General features: G+C 35.6%; 3 protein-coding genes and 1 pseudogene across 3 annotated transcripts; 2 read left to right on the forward strand and 2 right to left on the reverse strand.

Annotated features, from left to right (window-relative positions):
• Positions 1–136: 136 nt before the first annotated feature.
• LOC110714103 (probable inactive purple acid phosphatase 16) lies at positions 137–3,152 on the reverse strand. The gene is made up of 5 exons (XM_021892581.1): positions 3,132–3,152; positions 2,972–3,038; positions 2,510–2,639; positions 1,893–2,064; positions 137–893 (listed from the first exon to the last, which is right to left on the reverse strand). Exons 1-5 carry the CDS (start codon positions 3,150–3,152, stop codon positions 555–557), a joined length of 729 nt encoding a protein of 242 aa, XP_021748273.1. The 3' UTR covers positions 137–554.
• On the forward strand, positions 3,068–4,440 carry LOC110714114 (annotated as a pseudogene).
• Positions 4,441–4,606: 166 nt separating this feature from the next.
• On the reverse strand, positions 4,607–8,387 carry LOC110711995. The gene is made up of 7 exons (XM_021890432.1): positions 7,498–8,387; positions 6,567–6,779; positions 6,265–6,408; positions 6,013–6,132; positions 5,830–5,916; positions 5,136–5,623; positions 4,607–4,887 (listed from the first exon to the last, which is right to left on the reverse strand). The coding sequence occupies exons 1-6, from the start codon at positions 7,867–7,869 to the stop codon at positions 5,150–5,152; spliced, it is 1,410 nt and encodes a 469-aa protein (XP_021746124.1). The 5' UTR covers positions 7,870–8,387; the 3' UTR covers positions 4,607–4,887; positions 5,136–5,149.
• A 1,285-nt stretch (positions 8,388–9,672) lies between these two features.
• On the forward strand, positions 9,673–11,306 carry LOC110707259 (hypersensitive-induced response protein 2-like). Its single transcript, XM_021885278.1, has 5 exons — positions 9,673–9,899; positions 10,097–10,217; positions 10,390–10,481; positions 10,610–10,706; positions 10,951–11,306. The coding sequence occupies exons 1-5, from the start codon at positions 9,714–9,716 to the stop codon at positions 11,304–11,306; spliced, it is 852 nt and encodes a 283-aa protein (XP_021740970.1). The 5' UTR covers positions 9,673–9,713.
• Positions 11,307–20,667: the final 9,361 nt, after the last annotated feature.

A 20,667-nucleotide genomic window follows, 5' to 3' on the forward strand; every position in this document is an offset into this window, starting at 1 on the left:
CCTTTATTGAAAGGAAACGGAAAAATAAGAATAATGTCAAAAATAGAATACATAGAAATATAGTACCAATTGTATCATATAAAATATTATTGTTCACTACGACGCAATTTTTATTTTTGAAATGTTAATTTTTTTTTTATTTTTATTATTTTTTTTATATTGATTGCTCACGAAAAACCTCCCCCCCCCCCCTCCTTCCAAGGAATCAATCTCTTAAAACACAGGTTGTGCTGTGTGTTGTGTCTCAACTCTTATTGCACAACAAACATGTACTCATACTAAAAATTATGTAAACAGATGCATACAATAATTCAAATTTGATAATTACAATACTATTTACAACTGCACAGGATGTCAGGATCACAAGTGTTCCCCCAGAAAATGGCTATATAGTATGAGTTCATAGTGTAATAAAAATTGCAGAGGACCAAACCATATGAAACAAAGTCGTCATAATCTACAGAAGTCCAGTGAATCTGTGATTGAAATATTGAACGCTGCATGGGAAATGAATGGATATGCACCCTCTTGCAGCATAATGATTCAGGTTTAGGTTATGCGATTGGTGATATGAAGGTTTTGGCTTTTGAAATAAGATCAGCAGGGTAAAAGGATTTGATTCCGAAGAAAAGAACCAAAATCAGAACTAACAAAAGGAAAATGGGGGCTGGATAAGCAGCATGAGAGCTCAAGAGAATATGACTATGTTCAATGCCGTTTTCCATCCCTATCCATGACTTGAGGGTGAAAGGCCGATCAACAACCTCCAAAATTCTAGCTCCTCTAGCCCAATTCCCATAGCCACCATAACCGGTGTGTCTAGCATAGCACAGCCACAGTTTCTTGTAAGGGCAACACCAATCATTGCCATGGTCATGCCCTACAAATACAGCCTGCACCAAAGAAAAAAAATTGCTCAATATAAAATCCAACTGTGCCCAAAACGGCCAAAAGGTTTAGTTTGGTGGACCAATTCATCCTGGACCTTCTATTTATGCAGAATAGAACATAACAGAAAATTGCCTTTGAACTTTTACCTAATTCATTGAACAGAAATCTAAATGTAAGTTCTATGAACATTTACCTAAAAGTGTTATGTTGTTCTGTTCGACAAAAGGTAAGTAGTTTGCTTTTGAACTTTTAGCAGAAGTCCTAAGAGAATATTATTATTGAAAAATGACTTATGCATCTAATGTTTCTTCTATTAGAGTCCAGCCAACATTGCTTGTGAGCTAGTAGTTCAGGATAATAGGAGATCATGATGCTACGACGCTACATCAACCTTCCAAAGTTCTTGCATGCAATTATACATAAAACAAGCCTTTTTGAAAATTTTGGTTGAATGTAGTGTCACTCAATCCGCCGTTAAACCTCGCAATGGGGATCCAACTCTCACATGAGGGTCCGTCACCCACTGTTAGGAAAAATATGTAACAATCCTTGTGTTTACACACCTTCAAATACATAAAGGAGCTATGAAAGTTCTCCAAAGACCGGTAGGTACTTGCAAAAGTTTTAAAATAATGGCTTTGCTGCCTTTGCAGTCGATTATAAGCATGAACAGAAATTTCAATTAATGCAAATAAGTACATAACATTTTGAAACAATGGCCCCTTCAAATACTATATGATGGTGAATTTCAGTCACGCAACTCAAATGATGATCCAAAAACATATCATCTATAGCATCATCTCTATCAACATGTACCTTGCTCCAAGTAAAAAAGGTCAGAGAATGCAAATTTGCAGACATAAATCCTCTGAATGAACCTCTTATATACTAGTAACTCATTACTCAGGCAAAGCAAGCATATAAATTAATATGTTCCCAGAGCACCAACTGCCATTTTGTATCAAGTATAATGAAAAGCAATCACGTATACATGACATTACCTGGACTGAAGGCCGATCTTTCAAAATCTTCATGATTCCCTCCTCAGATTCTTGAGTACATACCCATTCCTTGTTTATTGAGCCCACACAAGGCAGAGGAACAAAAAACAACCAAGGGGCGGCCTTCTGATACGCCTTACTAGGTATGTGCCAAAAGAAAATTTCGGGAACCCTGCAAAGTTTTTACAAAGCTCCGTTGATTCCCATCTAATGAAAGAAAAACAAAACTAACATTGCCCAATGCCTTTACAAAGACTTCTGTAGTTTTGCTGAAGGCAGGGTAAGGGATCAAATTCATACAGCCTCCCTGCAATAATAAAAATAGAAGCTGTTTCTATTAAACTTTTTGATCTGAAACTACATAGTACTTCACAATAACAAAGAAACACAAATATTTTAATTATTATTTTTAATTCCGGGGATTATATTCAGGGAATTATAACCCACAGTCAACGAAAAGTAAGATTTCCAGTTTCAGTGACAATGGATTCAACATAGGAGCTTTATACCATATATCTATAGGTGAAGTAGTGAGCATAAAAAATTGCATTATTTACACTTCAAATAGAATTTGGGCAATGTATGAAAGGATGATCTGAGCTTCCAGTTTTTAGTACCTATAATCGGGATTAATTTCTTCAGATATGCCTTTGAGCCACTCTACTTGAGCACTTGAAATTACTTCTGGATAAGAACCTCCTCCAGAATCAAGAAAATACATAAATGCTACAGGAGACTCTGGATTTCCTGACGTGTATCAGCAGAGTTAAAAAGCATAGTTGGGTAAGACTTATTTGAAAGGGTAAAACATTTACATACCAGGTCAAGTATAAAGCCTTAACAACTCAAAAAGATGAAACCTAAAAGTCCGAACCATCCTTTGTAAACTTTATCACCCTAAAAGCTTATGGAACCATTTAGGAACAGTCATGTTTATGACAATGATTGGCAAGAATTTTGTCCTTTTGTTTGGATGTTCTTAGAGGCAATCATCATTATTCAATATTATCATGCCAGTCGAACATGACTTACATGAGTTGCATCTCCACAAACTCAGGTAAGACTTATGAGTTATTTACCTTGAAGCTCAAATGCAACATCACAAGCCTTGTATTTGGATGTTCTTTGAGGCAAATAAATACAAGGCTTACATGATCAAATTTAGGGGTGTTAATTTCAACTAAGCTAGCTGGCAAAGTCTCAGGGGTTGGCACCCTAGTATCGGATTAAGGTTAGTACGCTATATAAATTCATGTACATTTTATGCTTGCCCTCCCAGGCCAATTTGTTTTTGAGCAATTTAATATACAGAATTACTTATTTAACCTTTTTTTTCTTTCCTTTTTTGTGTTTTTAAGTTGTGAAGGTACTCAACAATGGGGCAGTCATTTGAAGTAGCTCATTCAACCATAGCAATCAAAGAAAAATGGGGAAGATACGACGATTTCCTCAAGCCTGGATGCCATTGTGTGCCTTGGTTATGAAATAAAAGGCCGTCTCTCCTTAGGTGTGAAACTTAATGTTCGTTGTCAGACCAAAACTAAGGTTAACGTTACATACCAAATCACTAATCATATACTTGTATTTGTACATGTATATCAAATTCCTTAATCATTTGTAATCATATAGTTAATAATTATAAATGACATGAAAATACAGTATTGCCAATTCAAAGGCGAAAGGTCTACATAGGTTTTGGGAACGCAGTATATATTGAAAATGGCATAATTAACCACTGTGATCTTCTCAGGATAATGTGTTCGTGACTGTGGTTGCATCAATTATATACCGTGTGATGAAAGAGAACACGGCAAATGCTTTTTATAAACTTAGCAACACCACTACTCAGATCCAAGCCTACGTTATTGATGGTATGTAATGCATAATTATGTAACTGAGTGGACATATACACTAAATCTCATGTTTAACCCTTGTAATCTGTCACCTCGCTTTAGGCTATGTCAACTTATATATATAAGATTGTTGATACTCATATAGTCGACATCGAGCCTGATGCTGAGGTGAAGACTCCAATAAAGGAGATCAATGCAGGTATATTATACCTGGTATAACTTTTTAAGGTTATTGTTACTATGTTGATTATGGTCACATGTTTTATACACTTCATTTATTAAGCAATCTTTATGTTTAATTTAAATCCTAGTTCATGTTTAGAAAATTGGGACTGATATTCTAAAACAAGTCTTGAACATAATCTACCAAAGCACCAAGTAGTATTAGTATTAGCATTGTAAATTAAGCAATCTTTATGTTTAATTTAAATCCTAGTTCATGTTTAGAAAATTGGGACTAAAAGTCTAAAACAACTCTTGAATATAATCTACCAAAGCACCAAGTAGTATTAGTATTAGCATTGTAAATTAAATGTTGTATAAACTTATATGTCAATTTAAATGTAGCTGCAAGGCTAAGGGAGGCAACAAATGAAAAGGCGGAAGCAGAGAAAATACTGCAAATCAAGAAAGCTGAGGGGTAAGCAGAGTCCAAGTACTGGACTTTTCTTATCAAGTCATCTTCCATTTTATAAAGAAGTTAGTTGACTAAAATATTTGTTGATGATTCCTTGGAGCTTGAAAGTCAATATACATTAGCCGCCTTTTTAAACCTACATGATCCGTTGTTAGAGGATGGGTGACTAGACTCACTAAGTCTATAATTTATATGCATGCTAATTACGCCAAAGAGCAAGTATATATAATATATATCACCAGATTTACCACTAATAAAGATGGCCTTATACTCTTATGAGTACACAGTTTACCACAGCTTACCAACTTACTACTAAACAAGAACACATTCTTCTGTGTTGTAGCATTATCAAATTATTATCATTACAAATTCCAAGTTCTACATATATATGTGCCTTCTGCTCTAGATCATCTTTGCTTCTTTAATACATCACCAAGGATTCTGCACTTTAGGGACCGTCGATTCTTCTTCTTCATCAGATTTTTTTAACTCATGGACATCATACCTACATAAATGGTTAAATTGAGTAAGTACCACCTAGTAGTCGGTTATGTTAATTATAGCATAGGGTCCTACGAAGTATATCTTAAGGCCTTAACCCCACAATGAGAATCGAACCCCTAACCTCCCAAGGGGAAGGCCGATTCACCAACTATTGATGATCCCCTAGTTCTCAAACAGGCATGATTGTGGAAGTGTTACTAGAAGTAAAAATAAACTTATATGGAGCCTTACAAAAGAAAAGATACTTACTACATCCATCGCTTCTATGAGGCTACATCTTTGGATCCGCTATGAGTTCGTCTTCTGTTAGTTTTTGAACCTACACCTGCACGTCCTGCAGACATCTTGTTTGGCATTGGAGAAGCTGCTGAAGAATGAGTTTGATTCAATGATTTCTCCTTAAGGGGACTCACTGGTCTGGATTTCAGGACCTGAAGAGAAAGCTTTTTAGAAGGCGATGGAGCTTTTGCAAGTGATAAGTTCTGGTTTATCTTTGACACTTTCTCACTTGAAGAAGAGCTGTTTAGGAGAGGGGTGTTTGTGGAGGCCTTTACTGCTACTCGACTTTCAACAATACTAGAGGCATTCTGCTTCTTCTCAGAGGTGCAGTCTGAATCATCAGAAGATAAAGGACTATCCATATCATAAAGCAGATTATCTGACATTGTAGGTAGCTGTTTCTTATCCAAGGTCGGCCCACAGAATGACCGCCTTTTGGCTCTTGTTAAGTTCACCACCTGTAATAATGTAAAGCTTTAGTATCGTTGAATATTGATGTTCCTTCCATTCAAGTTGTAGACTTAATATTGCTTTAGCTCACAAACATTAAGGATGTAGGGAATAAAATCTTATTGCAGGCATTCATTAGGGATCAGAATTTGGCAACTTATTAGAGAAAAAAGAGTTGAAAACGATTGAAGTTGTTTCAGCAAAGTGCTCTTACCTTCTGTTCCAGAACAATCAAGTCCTTTTTCAACTTAGTAATAATTGTGCATTTTCGACGAATAACTTCTTCAAGTTCTTCGATTCTCTGTCAAGAAAAGGAATGTGTCTTTACTGAGCCATCCTTGATTCACAAATTCACAAATTAAAGAAAAACAGAAACAAATAGTAAGGCATATCTTACTTTAGAAGTGACAACATCTTTTGAACGAATAAAAGAAGAAAGCTCCTTTATAGCAGCATCTTTTTCTTCACATTCCCTCTTGAGATTATAAGTATCTTGCTCTATTGCTAAGTTATTCAGCTGAAAAGCACACCCAACATCGACATCCAGTGTAAGTTTTGCTCGAAAGGCAAAAATAAGTAATCCTTTGCTCAAAAACAGATGCATATACATCATATATAGAAACTACAAAAACCATGGTTATTTCATTACTTGTAAATCTGCCACTGAAGTGACACTTGAAGCCCAATCAGACAAATCTGACATACGACGTTCCTCCTGCTCTGCTTCATTAGAAATGGACAGTCTATTTTTAAACATCTCGTCACCACTAGCAGCATTCACCAGTGAGTTTCCCTGGGACATTACAAGCATGTCAAATTCAGCTTCTAACAAGTCTGAGGAACACAAAATTCTGTTTCCTTACCCTATCTTTTTCTTTGTTCTAACAAGCATGCAATGAACTACCACTAGGAAGTACTTTGTAACAAAACAGGCAAATAATAGAGTCTCACTGAAACATCATTCAACTCGGCTCGGCGTTGATCACAGAACCAGCAGTCTGTGCACATGGAGTCAGATTTGCTAGCCAAAGATGATCTTCTAGACGAAAAATCCATTATCTTGGATGCTGAAGAATCAACTATTAGTTGAGGCTGAACTTTCATAGTATTCATTTGATCACACAATTCATCCAGCTTTTGCTGCATTCTCATCAATATATCATCCTGCAAGAGCATAAAGACACACTGATTAGTAACCTCAACTTAAATTTTTCAGTAACACTCAAAACTCAAAAGAATGCACTCCCTATTACTTCAATCACATTCACATTTACTGATTCAAAATTAGAGAATGCAGCTAAATAATTCGGCATGTCATAATAGTAAACCAAAAACTCGGGTATCATATAACAGTGATAACACCATCCTTGATCATGTAGAGTGACTAACTCAATCAATTTTAAAACCAAAACTCGGGTATTAAGAGTACAAGTCAATCTCATTCGCGTAAATTGGCTCACAAACATGCTAAAAGAGATCCCAATTGCGAAAATTTAAGCAAAATCTATATAATTCATTCTCATTCGCGTAAATTGGCTCACAATGTATAATTCTCCTATGACAATTGACAAAAGAAGCCAACAAAGCGGGTCTACAAACAATTGTACTTGTAAAGCTAACAATTTTTAAACATCAATATCATCATCATCTATATCATCCAATTAATCACTTTTTACTTCCAATTATTAAAAATTTACAAATTCCAGAACCCTTACATAATTTTTACAAAAGTCGATAATTATCTAAGACCCACCAAATTTTAATTTTTTTTTTTTTTTTACCAAACTCTGAATTAACAAACCCCACTTAAAAAACAATAAAAATTCATAAAAAATTCAAAAATTCAAATGTGATTAAAAAGAAAAAGGGGAATTTTACAAACCCTGAGTTGAACACATTTTCTGAGTTGGAAAATCTGGCGATTCTTCTCACATTTAGCAGCAGCAACAGCAACAACAGCAACAATAAGAACACGATGAATAGGGCTAAAGAGTTCCCACCCCACGGCTTCCTCTCGGCTTAAGCCGCCGTCAATGGCTTGAGCCGAGGTAGCTTCATCGGCTCCAACGAGCCGACCTTGGAGAGAAACCCAAGCTAAAGTCTTTTTCTTTGCGCCGGCTCGAATTGGGCTACTCGGCTTGGAGAATTGGCTTGAGAGACGCCGATTGTTGAGTTTTGAAGAGGGTGTTGGAGAGAAAGTTACCAAATGAGCCGGCTTGAAAGCCGCCTCTGTTTCAACTTTGGCGGCTTCCATGAATTGAAGCGAAAATGAGGTTGAATTGAATTTGAATGAAGGAATGAATTAATGTTGTTGTAATAATTGAAGGATAGGAAGAGATTTTGTAACGTTGAGTTATGGAAAGAAATTGAAATGAGAAAGATGGCATATTTTTTTGAAATGTTTGAATGTTTTTTGGATTTATTGGTTTGGGAGGGAAGGTTTGAAAAACGTGGGCCGTGGAGGAGTGGACATTGCGGATTAATGTTGGAGGGTTAGACGGGTGCACGGGTCATCCGTGTTAATATTGTAGACACGACGAAGTAGAGGTGTCGATTCGAATGTTCGGATCAGATCTAATATGGTCAGGTCGGGTCCGATGTAGTCGGGTCGGATTGGATTAATTTTTAAAGTTAAGTCATGCCAAATTATTGTATCCACGCGAGTTTAAATCTGAATCGGATATTTTTCAGGTCGGTTTCGAATCAGGTCGGGTCGGGTGTACTTTTTACACCTTTACGATGAAGGAAATTGGGGCTTCCTCGAAATCCTCCGTCATGTTCATCCCTCATGGTCTTAATGCTATTAAGGATGTTGCTGGCTTGCTGGCTCAAATTAGAGATGGCCTTCTACAGCAATGCCATTTAGTAGTTTACAATGTCAAATGGTTAAGTTTGCTTTATAAAAACTTCATAGTCAAGTATATGAAATATCTTTTACTTCGTATGTTTTAATGTGTAGAAGTGTAGAACTCTACATAATAATGTACTCTAAACTTGCTTTCTCTCTTTTTTAATGAAAATGTTAGGGAGTACATTATATTGATGAATTTGTAGTTTGTGTTATATTTAAGATTTTATCATGAAAATCTAGGTTCAATCTTAAAAAATAAAAATGTTGAATTTAGTTGGTATTATGGCAAAAGTGTAAGTTACGGAGTAAATTTCTTGTGACAAGTTTTTACTTGATGTTTACTTGATTCTAATTATTTTTTAGAGATAAGATAAATAATATTTTTTTAATCTTATCTTTAAAATAAAATAATTTAATAATATTTTCGCTATAATAAACCGAGTTGGTTTTTTTTTTCTTTCCTTTTTTATAACTTTACTTATCTTAAAATGAAATCATTTAATAATACTTTGCAACGTCATCAACTATGACAAAGGTGTGCGTAACAACAAAAACCTTCCAAGGTTCCGGTCCAGGGTGCACATAACAACATAAATGACACCCGTAAATTGGAAGATAATTGAAATTCAGTCAAAAAGTGGAATCCTCAATTGTTCGTTTTGTTTTCTCTCTTTCATTTTATCATATTCGATTAATCTGTAGTAGTTATTTTCCTCTACCCTTTTCACTCTCTCGTGTTTTAATATTTTACCTTCTTTTCTCCTCATTACATATATTCATATAACCCGTACGTTGCCATGGCATAACAAGTCTCCAAATTAACAAAAAAAAAAAAAAAAAATTAGATGTATTTTTTCCTTATATAGCATGTGTATCTCTTCATTGCAATTTCTTGCAGAATTACTAGTTACTATATTCTCCCTCCTTCGCCTCTTCATTGGTAAATTTCCCATCAAGTCATCAAGATCTCTCTAGCTTACAACTATATTAATCATCTTCATGCAAGTTATTGAAAAAAGGTTAGTAAGCTATTAAATACATGTACATTTATTTTATGCTTGCCCTCCCCCCCCCCCCCCAATTTGATTTTGAGCAATTAAATATGAAGAATTTATTGCCTTAAATATGCATATAAAAAGCAAGTTTATCATCACAATTGTTTAGTTATCAAGAAACTTAATTTTTTTTTTTTTTTTTTTTTTTTTTTTTTGTGTAATTGTGTTTTTAAGTTATTAAGGTACTCAACAATGGGGCAGTCATTTGGATGCTTTCAAGTAGCTCATTCAACCATAGCAATCAAAGAAATATGGGGAAGATACGGCGATTTCCTCGAGCCTGGATGCCATTGTGTGCCTTGGTTTCTTGGTTATGAAATAAAAGGCCGTCTTTTCTTAGGTGTAAAACTTAATGTTCGCTGTCAGACCAAAACTAAGGTTAATGTTACATACCAAATCACTAATCATATACTTTTATAGCTATATCAAATTGACAAATTTCTTAATCATTGTAAATCATGTAGTTAAAAATTTTAAATGACATGAATATTATTCTATTGCAAATTCAAAGGGCTATATGTTTTAATTTAGGAATGCAGTATAAGTGGCATAGTTAATCACTGTGATCTCATCAGGATAATGTGTTCGTGACTGTGGTTGCATCAATTATATACCGTGTGATGAAAGAGAATGCGGCAGATGCATTTTATAAACTTAGCAACACCACTACTCAGATCCAAGCCTATGTTATTGATGGTATGTAATGTATAATTATGTAACTGATGAGTGGATATAACACTAAATCTCATGTTTAATTACATGAATATACTAGTACTAGTAATATAAGAAGCTTTAGAGTAACTTTTAACATGATTTTATTATTAAAATCCTCTATTTTATATAACCGGCCTTTAATTTCTGTTGGTAGTTGTTCACGCTAGTGTACCTATAATGGAGCTTGATGCTGTTTTAGAGCAGAGGAACACCATAGCAAAATCTGTGAAAGACGAGCTTGGAAAGGTTTTATAGCATTGCTCCTATAATATAAATAGCTTATTGCATTTACAAGAATATAATGGTCATGGTAGTTCAATATTGCTTACACTGATGGTCAGTTGTAACCCTTGTAATTTGTCACCTCTCTTTAGGCTATGTCAACTTATGGATATAAGATTGTTGATACTTGTATAGTCGACATTGAGCCTGATGCTGAAGTGAAGACTGCTATAAAGGAGATCAATGCAGGTATATTATACCTAGTATAACTTCTTAAGGTTATTAATTGTTACTACTACTATGTTTATTATGTTCACATGTTTTATACATTTCATTTATAAAGCAATCTTTATGTTTAATTTAAATCCTAGTTTATGTTTAGAAAATTAGGACTAAAACAACTCTTGAATATAATCTACCAAAGCACCAAGTAGTAGTTAGTATTAGCATTGTAAATTACATGTTATATACTTACATGTCAATTTAAATGTAGCTTCAAGGCTAAGGGAGGCAACAAATGAAAAGGCGGAAGCAGAGAAAATACAGCAAATCAAGAAAGCCGAGGGGGAAGTAGAGTCCAAGTACTTGGCAGGGCTCCGCATAGCAAGGCAATGCTTGGCGATAGTAGATGAGCTGAAGGACAGCATGCTGAACTTCTCCGAAAATGTGCTCGGTACAACTACTAAGGATATCATGGACACGGTTCTAGTGATGCAGTATTTCAACACGATGAAGGAAATTGGGGCTTCCTCGAAATCCTCGGCCGTGTTCATCCCTCATGGTCCTGGTGCTATTAAGGATGTTGCTGCTCAAATTAGAGATGGCCTACTGCAGGGCAATGTCATTTAGTAGTGTGCAAATGTCAAATGGTTAAGTTTGCTTTATAAAAACTTCGTAAGTCCAGTATATGAAATATCTTCTACTTCGTATGTTTTTGTGTGTATAACTTACATAACGTTATTAACGTACTCTAAGCTTGTTTTCTCTCTTTTTTAATGAAAATGTTAGGGAGTACATTATATTGATGAACTAGATTAGTGCTCGGTAGTAATAATTTTTTTCCCCATAATTAATTGTGATAATATAATATAAAAATGAGCCAACTCATGTATGTGGAATAAACAAATGTAATATAAATTATATTACATTAATGATGCATATTATTCCCAATAAAACTATACAATCTAGTGACTCTATGACTAACGACTTATTTATAAATGTATTTTAATAAACATGAAAAATATTAATCAAACAACAGAATAAAATCTACGGTAAAACTATTAGTACAACATGCATGTAAACATATAAATTACAAATAATATATCACCTTTAATTTATATCCAATAAAATAATTTCAATGGAAATAAATACTACTCGGATTATTAAAGGCAATAATATAATAATCAACAATTAGGCAACACTGACCTATATTATTAGTAGTACATTTTTTGTTTATGAATTGATGCTCTAAATTATAACGTCGTTCTTTGTTATTATATAAAAATGTGTTTGAAGCTATCCAATAATTGTAATTTGATCATTGTTTGTTTATTGCCTTAAAAATTTATTTGTAGATGATAGCTATTTATCGAAAAAAAATGGATACACAAGAAGATGTCACTTGTCACTATGTCCGATGTGTCTTTTACTATGCATCTTATTTATAATGTTGAATGTTTTAATAAATTTATTATCTCAATCACATGTTTCAGCAAAAGATAATAATTTTGTTTGTATTTACTAAGATATTAATTTATTTATTTACGTAATAACAAAAAATGATTGATATTTCGCATTTTCCTAGAATTTAAAATATGATATAGTTGTCGGACACAACATTTACTATATAGTCATATGTGACACTCCATTAGTCTAAGAAACAAAATATTAGATGTATTTCAAAAAAAATTTAAAGTTATATTTTAATGTAATTTCTTTAATATTAATTATATGAATCAGTTTTATTATTACTTTTTGAGCAAAATTTAATAATACTCCGTCTAAAAGATGTCAGACGGTAATAATAGTATCTTGTACCTGAACCAGTGACTCACTATTTCTATAATTAAAAAAGAGTTAGAATACTATTTAGGTAAATGTGTATGGAAGATTTAAGGACATGAAATTAAAAGAAAGACATTTTATGTAAAGATAATATATAAGATTTGAAATAATATTACTATAGTTGTATTATGCAAATATGCTAAAAGGGGAGGGGGGTTTTGGAGGGAAAAAACAACACCAAAAAGTGAAAGGTGTCATTCCTGGTGTCTGTTTTAGTATTATGTTATTGATTTATAGTTTGTGTTATATTTAAGATTTTATCATGAAAATCTAGGTTCAATCTTAAAAAATAAAAATGTTCAATTTAGTTGACATTATATTATGGCAAAAGTGTATGTTACAGAGTAAAATTCTTGTGACACGTTCTTTCTTGATGTTTACTTTCAGAGATAAGACAAATAACATTTTTTTTTTAATCTTATCTTTAAAATAAAATAATTTAATAATATTTTCGCTATAATAAGATGAATTGATTTGTTGTTTTTTCCTTTTGCTTATCTTAAAATGAAATCATTTAATAATACTTTAGCTATGATAAGATGAATTGGTTTTTTTTATTCCTTTTTTATAACTTCACTTGTGATATCTGATATGGTTGCTTTCCTAGGACTTTTCTAGGAAGCTAGCTTCATCAAATATCTCCCAATATCTTATTCCACAACCTCCTAAAAAAAAAAAAAGACATTCCACAAATAATTTTTTTTTTTTTTTTTTTTGACAAAAGAGCTATTATATAAAAGGAAAACAAACAAATACAACAACTGTCAACAAAAAGCTAAAACAAAAAATACAACTGACGACGTCGAGCACAACCAGCCAACCAGTGGGCAGGAGTAACCCACAAACAAGGAACTTTTTGAACCTGGCAAACCAAAAGGGAATGAATCGAAGCTGGCCCGCAACTCCTGAATGAGCCACCAAGCAGAAATTTCCATTGAACCTGAAGGGGGAAGAAGAGCAAGGAGGGCAGCACAATCTGTATAAACTCGAATTTTCAAGAAGCCTCTACAGATAGAAAACTCCAAACCCCAGACACAGGCCTGAAGCTCAAAATGCAACGCTAAAATTGCCATAAAAGCCCGACATCCACCTCCCAATACCTCAGAAGAATGAAGATCATGGACTATCCAGCCTGCTCCAGCCCTATAAGTAGAATAATCTCAGGCCCCACCTATAATCAAACAAGTCGTTGGAGAAATAATATAAGGTAACCCCCGCACACAAAGCCACTGGACATCCTACCTAGCCTCCAAACAAACCAAACAAGAAGACTTTGAAGACCTCTTCCAATACAGAGTCTGCATACTACGAAGAAACCACTCTAACGCCAAACCAACAATAATCCCAGGAGACCAAACAGCTTTCCTAAACCTCAACTGATTACGAGAAATCCAAATCGCCCAGAGAAGAACAAATAAGGAAGCAATACCCTTCTAGTCTCTCAATGACGAAAAATGAGAAATTGTACTCGAGAACCAAACACTAAACGAAGGAAACTGCATAAGATCCCATTAAATGCCCAACGCTCCAAACAGCCAAAGACTGCAGATAGCAGGACAATCTCTGAATATATGAGACACAGATTCCACATCTACGTGACAAAAAGCAGAAACTGGATCAATCGAGATGCCTCGAGAATGGAGAATAGCCGCTAAAGGAAGAGTGTCATGCAGCAATTTCCAACCAAAGATTTTCCACCGAGGAAGAATTGGTAAAGCCCAAAACTTCCTCCACCATACTCGAGAAATTTGAGATTGACTACTAGACATAACCCTAGGCTCACAAAGAAGTGCATAAGCAGATTTTGTTGAAAGAACACCATCCCAGTGAATTTCCAGTGAACAAAATCATCCATCAACCGCACTAGCCAATCCAACGAAAGAATTCTAGCAGCAGAGCTAGAATCAAACAGCCCATGAATAATAGAAGCATCCCATGCGCAAGAAAGCGGATCAACTAAAGAAGACACAAGATTCGGTCGAACTGACTCAGTCAAAAGATCCTTAAAATGAACCAGTCCCCTCGGAACCCAGAAATCCTCCAAAATACGAACACAAGAACCTGAACCAACCTTCCAAAACAGCCCCTATGACAATGCAGACAATCCCGAAATAAGACCCCTACAACCCCAAAAGGGACAAGAAACCGAGATCGAGTTAATGGAACGAAGAGCCGGATATTTCGCAAATAGAAGTCGGGAAACCAACAACTAAGGGCACTGAATAAGCCGCCAACGCTGCTTAGTCAACATGGAAGAGTTAAAAGGGGCAATACTGCGAATTCCCAATCCTCCTAAACCCTTTGGAAGATGGAGCAACAACGAAGAACGAAGAGCTAATCCTCGATTAGAAGAAGAGGACTTCCACCAAAACCTGGCTAACAAATTATCTATTTTAGAACATATAGAATCAGGAATTTTGAAAACAGACAAAATGTGATAATAACAAGCTTCGCAGCCGGCGAAAGCTGCAGAGCTGCAAAGGTCTGTAGACGTTTGGCCACCTTGTCCAAGAGGAACCCAAACTCAGAGCATTTACTACAGCCCAAATCAACAGGAAGCCCCAAATAAGAACCCAATCTAGATTCAGACCGCAGTTTCATACAACCAGACAGATAAGCTCGATAATCCTCTGGAGTATTAAGATTAAACTTGACAAAAGACTTCTGCAAATTAAGCATTTGACTTGAAATATCACATAATGCATAAAGCACATTCAACACCTGTTTACACGCAGGAGGAGAGACTTGGAAAAATAGCAAGGAGTCATTAGCAAAGAACAGGTGTGAAATGGCAGGAGCCCCCCTGGATATTTTATTACCCTAAAAAAGGCCTTCAATTGCTAAAAGAACCTCCATGCACAAAACAAACAAGTAGGGAGATAGAGGATCTTCCTGAGGCCACACTGAGGACGAAAACCCTCTGTAGGTGAACCATTAACCAACACCTGATAAGAGACTGTAGAAACACACTGCATAATCAGATGAATCCAATAGGGAGGAAACCCAAAAACCTGAAGAACCCGACCTAGAAAGTCCCATTCAACTTTGTCATGAGCTTTGTACATGTCTATCTTCAAGGTTGCATAAAAATGTTTCCTAGCTTTAGAAGCATTCATAAATGAAAGGATCTCATGCATCATCGGCAATTATCAGACATCAACCTACCAGGGACAAAGGCATTCTGAAAATCCGAAACTATGTCTGGCAGAAACCAAAGCAGACGACGAGCAAGACACTTAGCTATGCATTTATAAATGACATTATAGAGACTTATCGGTCTAAATTGAGAAACAAGTTCAGGGTGATCTACTTTAGGGAGCAAAACTAAGAACGTCCGATTCCAGTTCTTAAGTACATAGCCATGAGCAAAAAAGAACTGAACAACATTCACAACATGATCACCCACCTCAGTCCAATAGGTCTTAAAAAAGGCCGAAGTAAAACCCCGGAGACTTACCATCAGCAATACTAAACATCGCCAGCCTATTATCATCAACCGAAAAGGGAGCTAGCAGGAACTGACGATGTCTGTCAGACAAAGAAGGGAGGTGAAGGGAATCCCAAGGGAACTGAGAAACAGAAGGCCGGTCTGAATTCCTACTACACAGTGACCTATAAAAATCCAGAACCAAAGAGCGAATGTCCCCCGCATTTGAAACCCAAGAACCGTCGTTGCCCTTATGACCAAGAATAGTGTTCTTCCGACGTCGAGCCTGAACTGCAGAAAAAAGCAACCGAGTATGCTCATCACCAAATGCATCCCTTCAGTTTTGCTCGTTGTGTCTCCAAAAAAGAAAGGCCGCCTGAGCCTCTTCAATCTTTTCCTTCTTAAAAGTGCTAAACAAACAACGACTACTCCGAGAATCAAGATTAAAAGAAGCATTAGTGACATCCGCAACCAAAGCTTTCCAATCAATGCCCCACGCCTTTTTATGAGAAACACACCAAGCTAACAGACGATGATGAAGAGAACACAAAGCCTTTTTGATAATGAAAACATAAGAGACCCAGGGATATGTTCTGCAAAAATAGTCCGAACCATAGCAGCAACATCCACAGAATGTAAGCACCAGTTTTCAATTCTGTAAGGCCGCTTACAACTACCAGAAGACAAGAGTCACACAAAATAATAGTCGCATGATCAGAAAACTAAATGGGCTGGTGATGAACTGAGGTAGCCGGCCAATCTTGAATCCAATGGGAAGTAGTCGATGCTTTATCTAATCTCTCAAAAGTGGGGTCCATAACTGTTCTCCCATTAGTCCAAGTGAAAGACGGTCCAGAAAGCGGAATATCAAGTAACCCATTGTCCAATTTTCATTGTATAAAATCACGACGACCAAGAATTACCTCCGACCTTATCCAATAAATATTCAACCTGGTTAAAATTGCTAACTAACACAACCTTTGGATAAGCGGCTTAAATATCAGAAATTTCTAACCATACAGTCATGCGATCAGAAACTTGAGGCGCTCCATACAGAAAAAGGACATGTTTTATTACCAAATTCTCCACAACTCGACACAATATTACATGCGGAGAAACTAAAAGAAGCTCAACCACAATTGGGGCAAACCAAAACACACAAAGCCCGCCACTAAGACCAAGCGAATCAACACCCACAAAACCTAAACATGACAGGGAAGATAACTTATGCATTACTGAATTTTCAGACACCATAGTTTCAGCTAAGAATACAATATCAACACCAAAAGAGCGGACTAAAGATGCAATGTAAGGAACTTTAGGGGAGTCCGCCTGACCCAAACCCCTACAGTTCCAAGCCACAATCTTCATGATGGCCTTAAATGGGCGGCCACCGAGCCCCCAGAATGAGACATCTAAGTTGGAGAAAAAGTACCAATTCCTTTACGAATCTTAACAAAGAGACATGAGAAACACCTAGTAGCAGCAGCCTCTGCTCCATTTTCCTCAGAGCAGAGCATTAAATTCTAAGCAGGCCCGAGGCTGATCTCTTCTTAGGACAAACCGAATTCACCCTCTCTAATGGTGAAGGGCTTCGAGGCCACTTCTGCGATGAAACTGACAAAGAGACAGAGATATTTGGTTGTTTAAGAGGGTTTAACCTAGGTCGAGGAGATTGAGCAGATTGGGTAGTAGAATTGGAGGGTGATGGTTGATAGGTGTCAGGGCAATGTCGGTTGTTTACTGGAGCGTGTAAGGGTTTTTTGTGGGCTGAGATATTGGGTTGGGATGGTGTTTGGCTCAATTCATTTGGAACAAGGTTAATGTGGGTGGTTGTTTCTAATTGTGATTTCTTCTTTTTCAATTGTGAGAAAGACAGAGTAGCATACTCACGGGGTCTTTTGTTGGGCTGAATGTTCTGGGATTGGGGTCGATCGATGTTTTTGAAAAAGCTCACTGTGGTTGTTCTATATTTCTCAGTTCTCTTTAGGCCAATATTCATATTTGAGATATTCTGGGCAAGCAAAGTAGCAGATTTACACGACCCATTCTTATCAACAAAAAATGGAGCAGAGCTATAATGATTTAAAGGGCAAGTATTCTGCTTATGGCCAACTCAGATTGTCCAAGGTCCAAGTAAAACCGGATAATAACGATTCCAAAACATCTAATTGTTCCTGGAAGGGGTTCATCAATACACATAATATTCCCAGCCAGAGCAAGCATTGGATTAACGACATTATTCTCGCATAAGTTCAGAGGTACCTCATCGAGATGAACCCAAATATCAGCCTCATCAAATTTCATATCTCTGATTGACTTACCCTTAGTCCAAGGTGTAAAGATCAAGAGAGCCGCTTGGTACGCTACCGAGCCTTGTTGTAGCATAGCATCCTTATCACGAACGTCCTCACAAAGAAAAAGGAAAATATTATCGAACTTCTGGACTGCAATTTTCCCAAATTTAATCCACTGGTTCGAAACCCACTTTTGGATTCGGGTCTCTGAGAAATTCCTATAGTCTATGAACTTGCCCAGTACAAGATGATTGAGAAACTCCTATAGGCTTGAGGATGAGCGACTTCGGCTTATGTGAGCGAAGGATTGAGTTACCGTCATCTTAATCGAAACAGGGGAAAAACAAAATTAGTGGAATCTTTATTATTATTAAGTAGGAACATCGAAATGAACAAGGGAATTGAAGGAAGCAAGTGGAAATCAAACATAAAACTTTTGAACTTTACTCTTTTTCTAAGTATTTCACTTTGTAATGGAGAAAATTGAAGGTCTGGCAGTGGAGGACGGAAAGGGAATATGGGGAAAAGGCTCTAGAATTCTAGAGAGATAAGCTCTCTTTTTAGAGTAAGAAACTGCTAAGGCGATGAAGGTTAAGATGGTGTTTTCCACAAAATAGTTGCTACTTCATTCATCTAATTTGATCAAACTATACAAGATATAACTAGAAATTTTTCGAGATCTAATAGAGCATCATGCTCCATATCATCGACAACTAGATGACCAAGGTAAGAATAGAAGATAAAGAACTATTACAACAATCTATATCCATATAATTAATAACTAGATGACCAATATTAATATTATATTAGCAATTCAGTCTGCTGCTCGTTTGCCTCATAATAGATATGATGATTGCATATGCGTATTCGTCAATTATAATAGTCAGTTGGGGTCTTAATGATCTAAATACACATCTTACTCCATCTCTAGTCTCTTTTTAACCTCGGTATATTATTTCTTTGTTTCTCGATACTTATGATATCTTGGCTATCATGTATGACAGTGCACAACTTTAATTAATACCGAGTATAAGTATCTTTATTTATGAATTTTTTACAAAAATTGATTTTAATAATCCAACTTTTTAGATAGTTTGTAGATAGTAATCTCACATATGAGGTACTTGTATTCATTGCTGACCACCTTTTTGGGGCTTGTGGTGTGTTTTGGGTGTAAGGGGTGGCTAGAGGTGATGCATGGTGGAGGTGCTTTGGAAAGGGGATTTAATTTAAGGGAAGGAGAGTGGAAGTGATGGTCGAGAGGAGAAAAAAGAGGATTTTTTTAATGTAGACTTATTAGAAGCAACATGTAACATGCTTAGTTTTTTAAATCAGTTATACCAAGGACCGGTATAGGAAGATAGACGCAAAATGTTGGATTATTAAAAAAAATTAGGTGCAAGGTGCACCTAAAAGCGCAAAAAACTTCCCTTACGTACACTTACCTCTATCACTCTATGGCTCTATGTGTACCAAGTTGTGCAAAAAGTTATGAAGCTAGTATTTCAAAGAGCCCAATTCTAACACCTAATATTTTATTAACTTTTTAAAAAAAATATATATATATATCTTTTAACTTCCAACTTTACTACTCCACTATTTTTTTTTTTAAAAAAAACCTTCCTCTATCTCATTAGTCATTACCTCATTTGGTCAAATGATACAAGTAAAATAAGACGAAACAAGTACGAGTATCAAAATTTCAAATTCAAAAAATCATTTCTAACAAATTAAATAAATATATCTCGTTTGTTAACATTTAGTGGCAGATCTTGACCGAAAATATTATAGGGGGCGGGATTTGAATCTTTTACCTCTTGCTTAATAGTTAAAACTAATCACTATTGCCCCAATAATGTTTACTTCGTAAGTTAATATACTTCTTCCGTTCTTTTTTACTTGACCTGCTTTGACTTTTACACTATTCACCACCCCTCTTTTGACCGTTTTTTGTGAATAATATATAAGGAAAAACCTATTCATGTAAGATATGTTTGAATTCGTCTCAATAAGTAATATCATAATATATAACTTTTATAATTTTTTACTAATGGAGAATTAAAGTTATTAATCATTAAAGTTTTACATTATAAGCGTGATAAAAGAAAACGGTCAAATAAAATAAGTAGAGGAAGTAGGTTATTTGAGTACAGTAACTAATTAATTACACGGAGTAATAATTTAAGGAGGGTCGGCCCCAAAATGCCCCCGTTAATAGGTCCCTCTCTATTAACATGTCAGTATTACTCGTATCTTGTATCAAAGCGGTAGTGCCTAAACCAGGCAATAATCTCAAATGCCGTTCTCACTTAGCCAGCTAGCTTTCGTTGTTGTCACTTGTCTCTATCCAATTATTTGATTTTTCTTCGATTTCTGTGAGAGATATAAGATATCGGAAAATATATGTGTTATATATTTAGGA

Source organism: Chenopodium quinoa, unplaced genomic scaffold (genome assembly GCF_001683475.1).
Source record: "Chenopodium quinoa cultivar QQ74 unplaced genomic scaffold, ASM168347v1, whole genome shotgun sequence".
Taxonomy (NCBI): Eukaryota; Viridiplantae; Streptophyta; class Magnoliopsida; order Caryophyllales; family Amaranthaceae; genus Chenopodium; species Chenopodium quinoa.

Coding starts and splice junctions, on each gene's coding strand:
- LOC110714103 (XM_021892581.1), bottom strand. CDS start 3,152: ATGTACATGAATTTATATAGC. Junction 3,039..3,131: donor TGTACATGAATTTATATAGC/GTACTAACCTTA, acceptor TGATCATGTAAG/CCTTGTATTTATTTGCCTCA. Junction 2,640..2,971: donor TGTTGCATTTGAGCTTCAAG/GTAAATAACTCA, acceptor GATACACGTCAG/GAAATCCAGAGTCTCCTGTA.
- LOC110711995 (XM_021890432.1), bottom strand. CDS start 7,869: ATGGAAGCCGCCAAAGTTGAAACAGAGGCGGCTTTCAAGCCGGCTCAT. Junction 6,780..7,497: donor GAAAATGTGTTCAACTCAGG/GTTTGTAAAATT, acceptor ATGCTCTTGCAG/GATGATATATTGATGAGAAT. Junction 6,133..6,264: donor CTTCAGTGGCAGATTTACAA/GTAATGAAATAA, acceptor TGTGCTTTTCAG/CTGAATAACTTAGCAATAGA.
- LOC110707259 (XM_021885278.1), top strand. CDS start 9,714: ATGGGGCAGTCATTTGGATGCTTTCAAGTAGCTCATTCAACCATAGCA. Junction 9,900..10,096: donor GCTGTCAGACCAAAACTAAG/GTTAATGTTACA, acceptor TGATCTCATCAG/GATAATGTGTTCGTGACTGT. Junction 10,218..10,389: donor CCAAGCCTATGTTATTGATG/GTATGTAATGTA, acceptor TTCTGTTGGTAG/TTGTTCACGCTAGTGTACCT.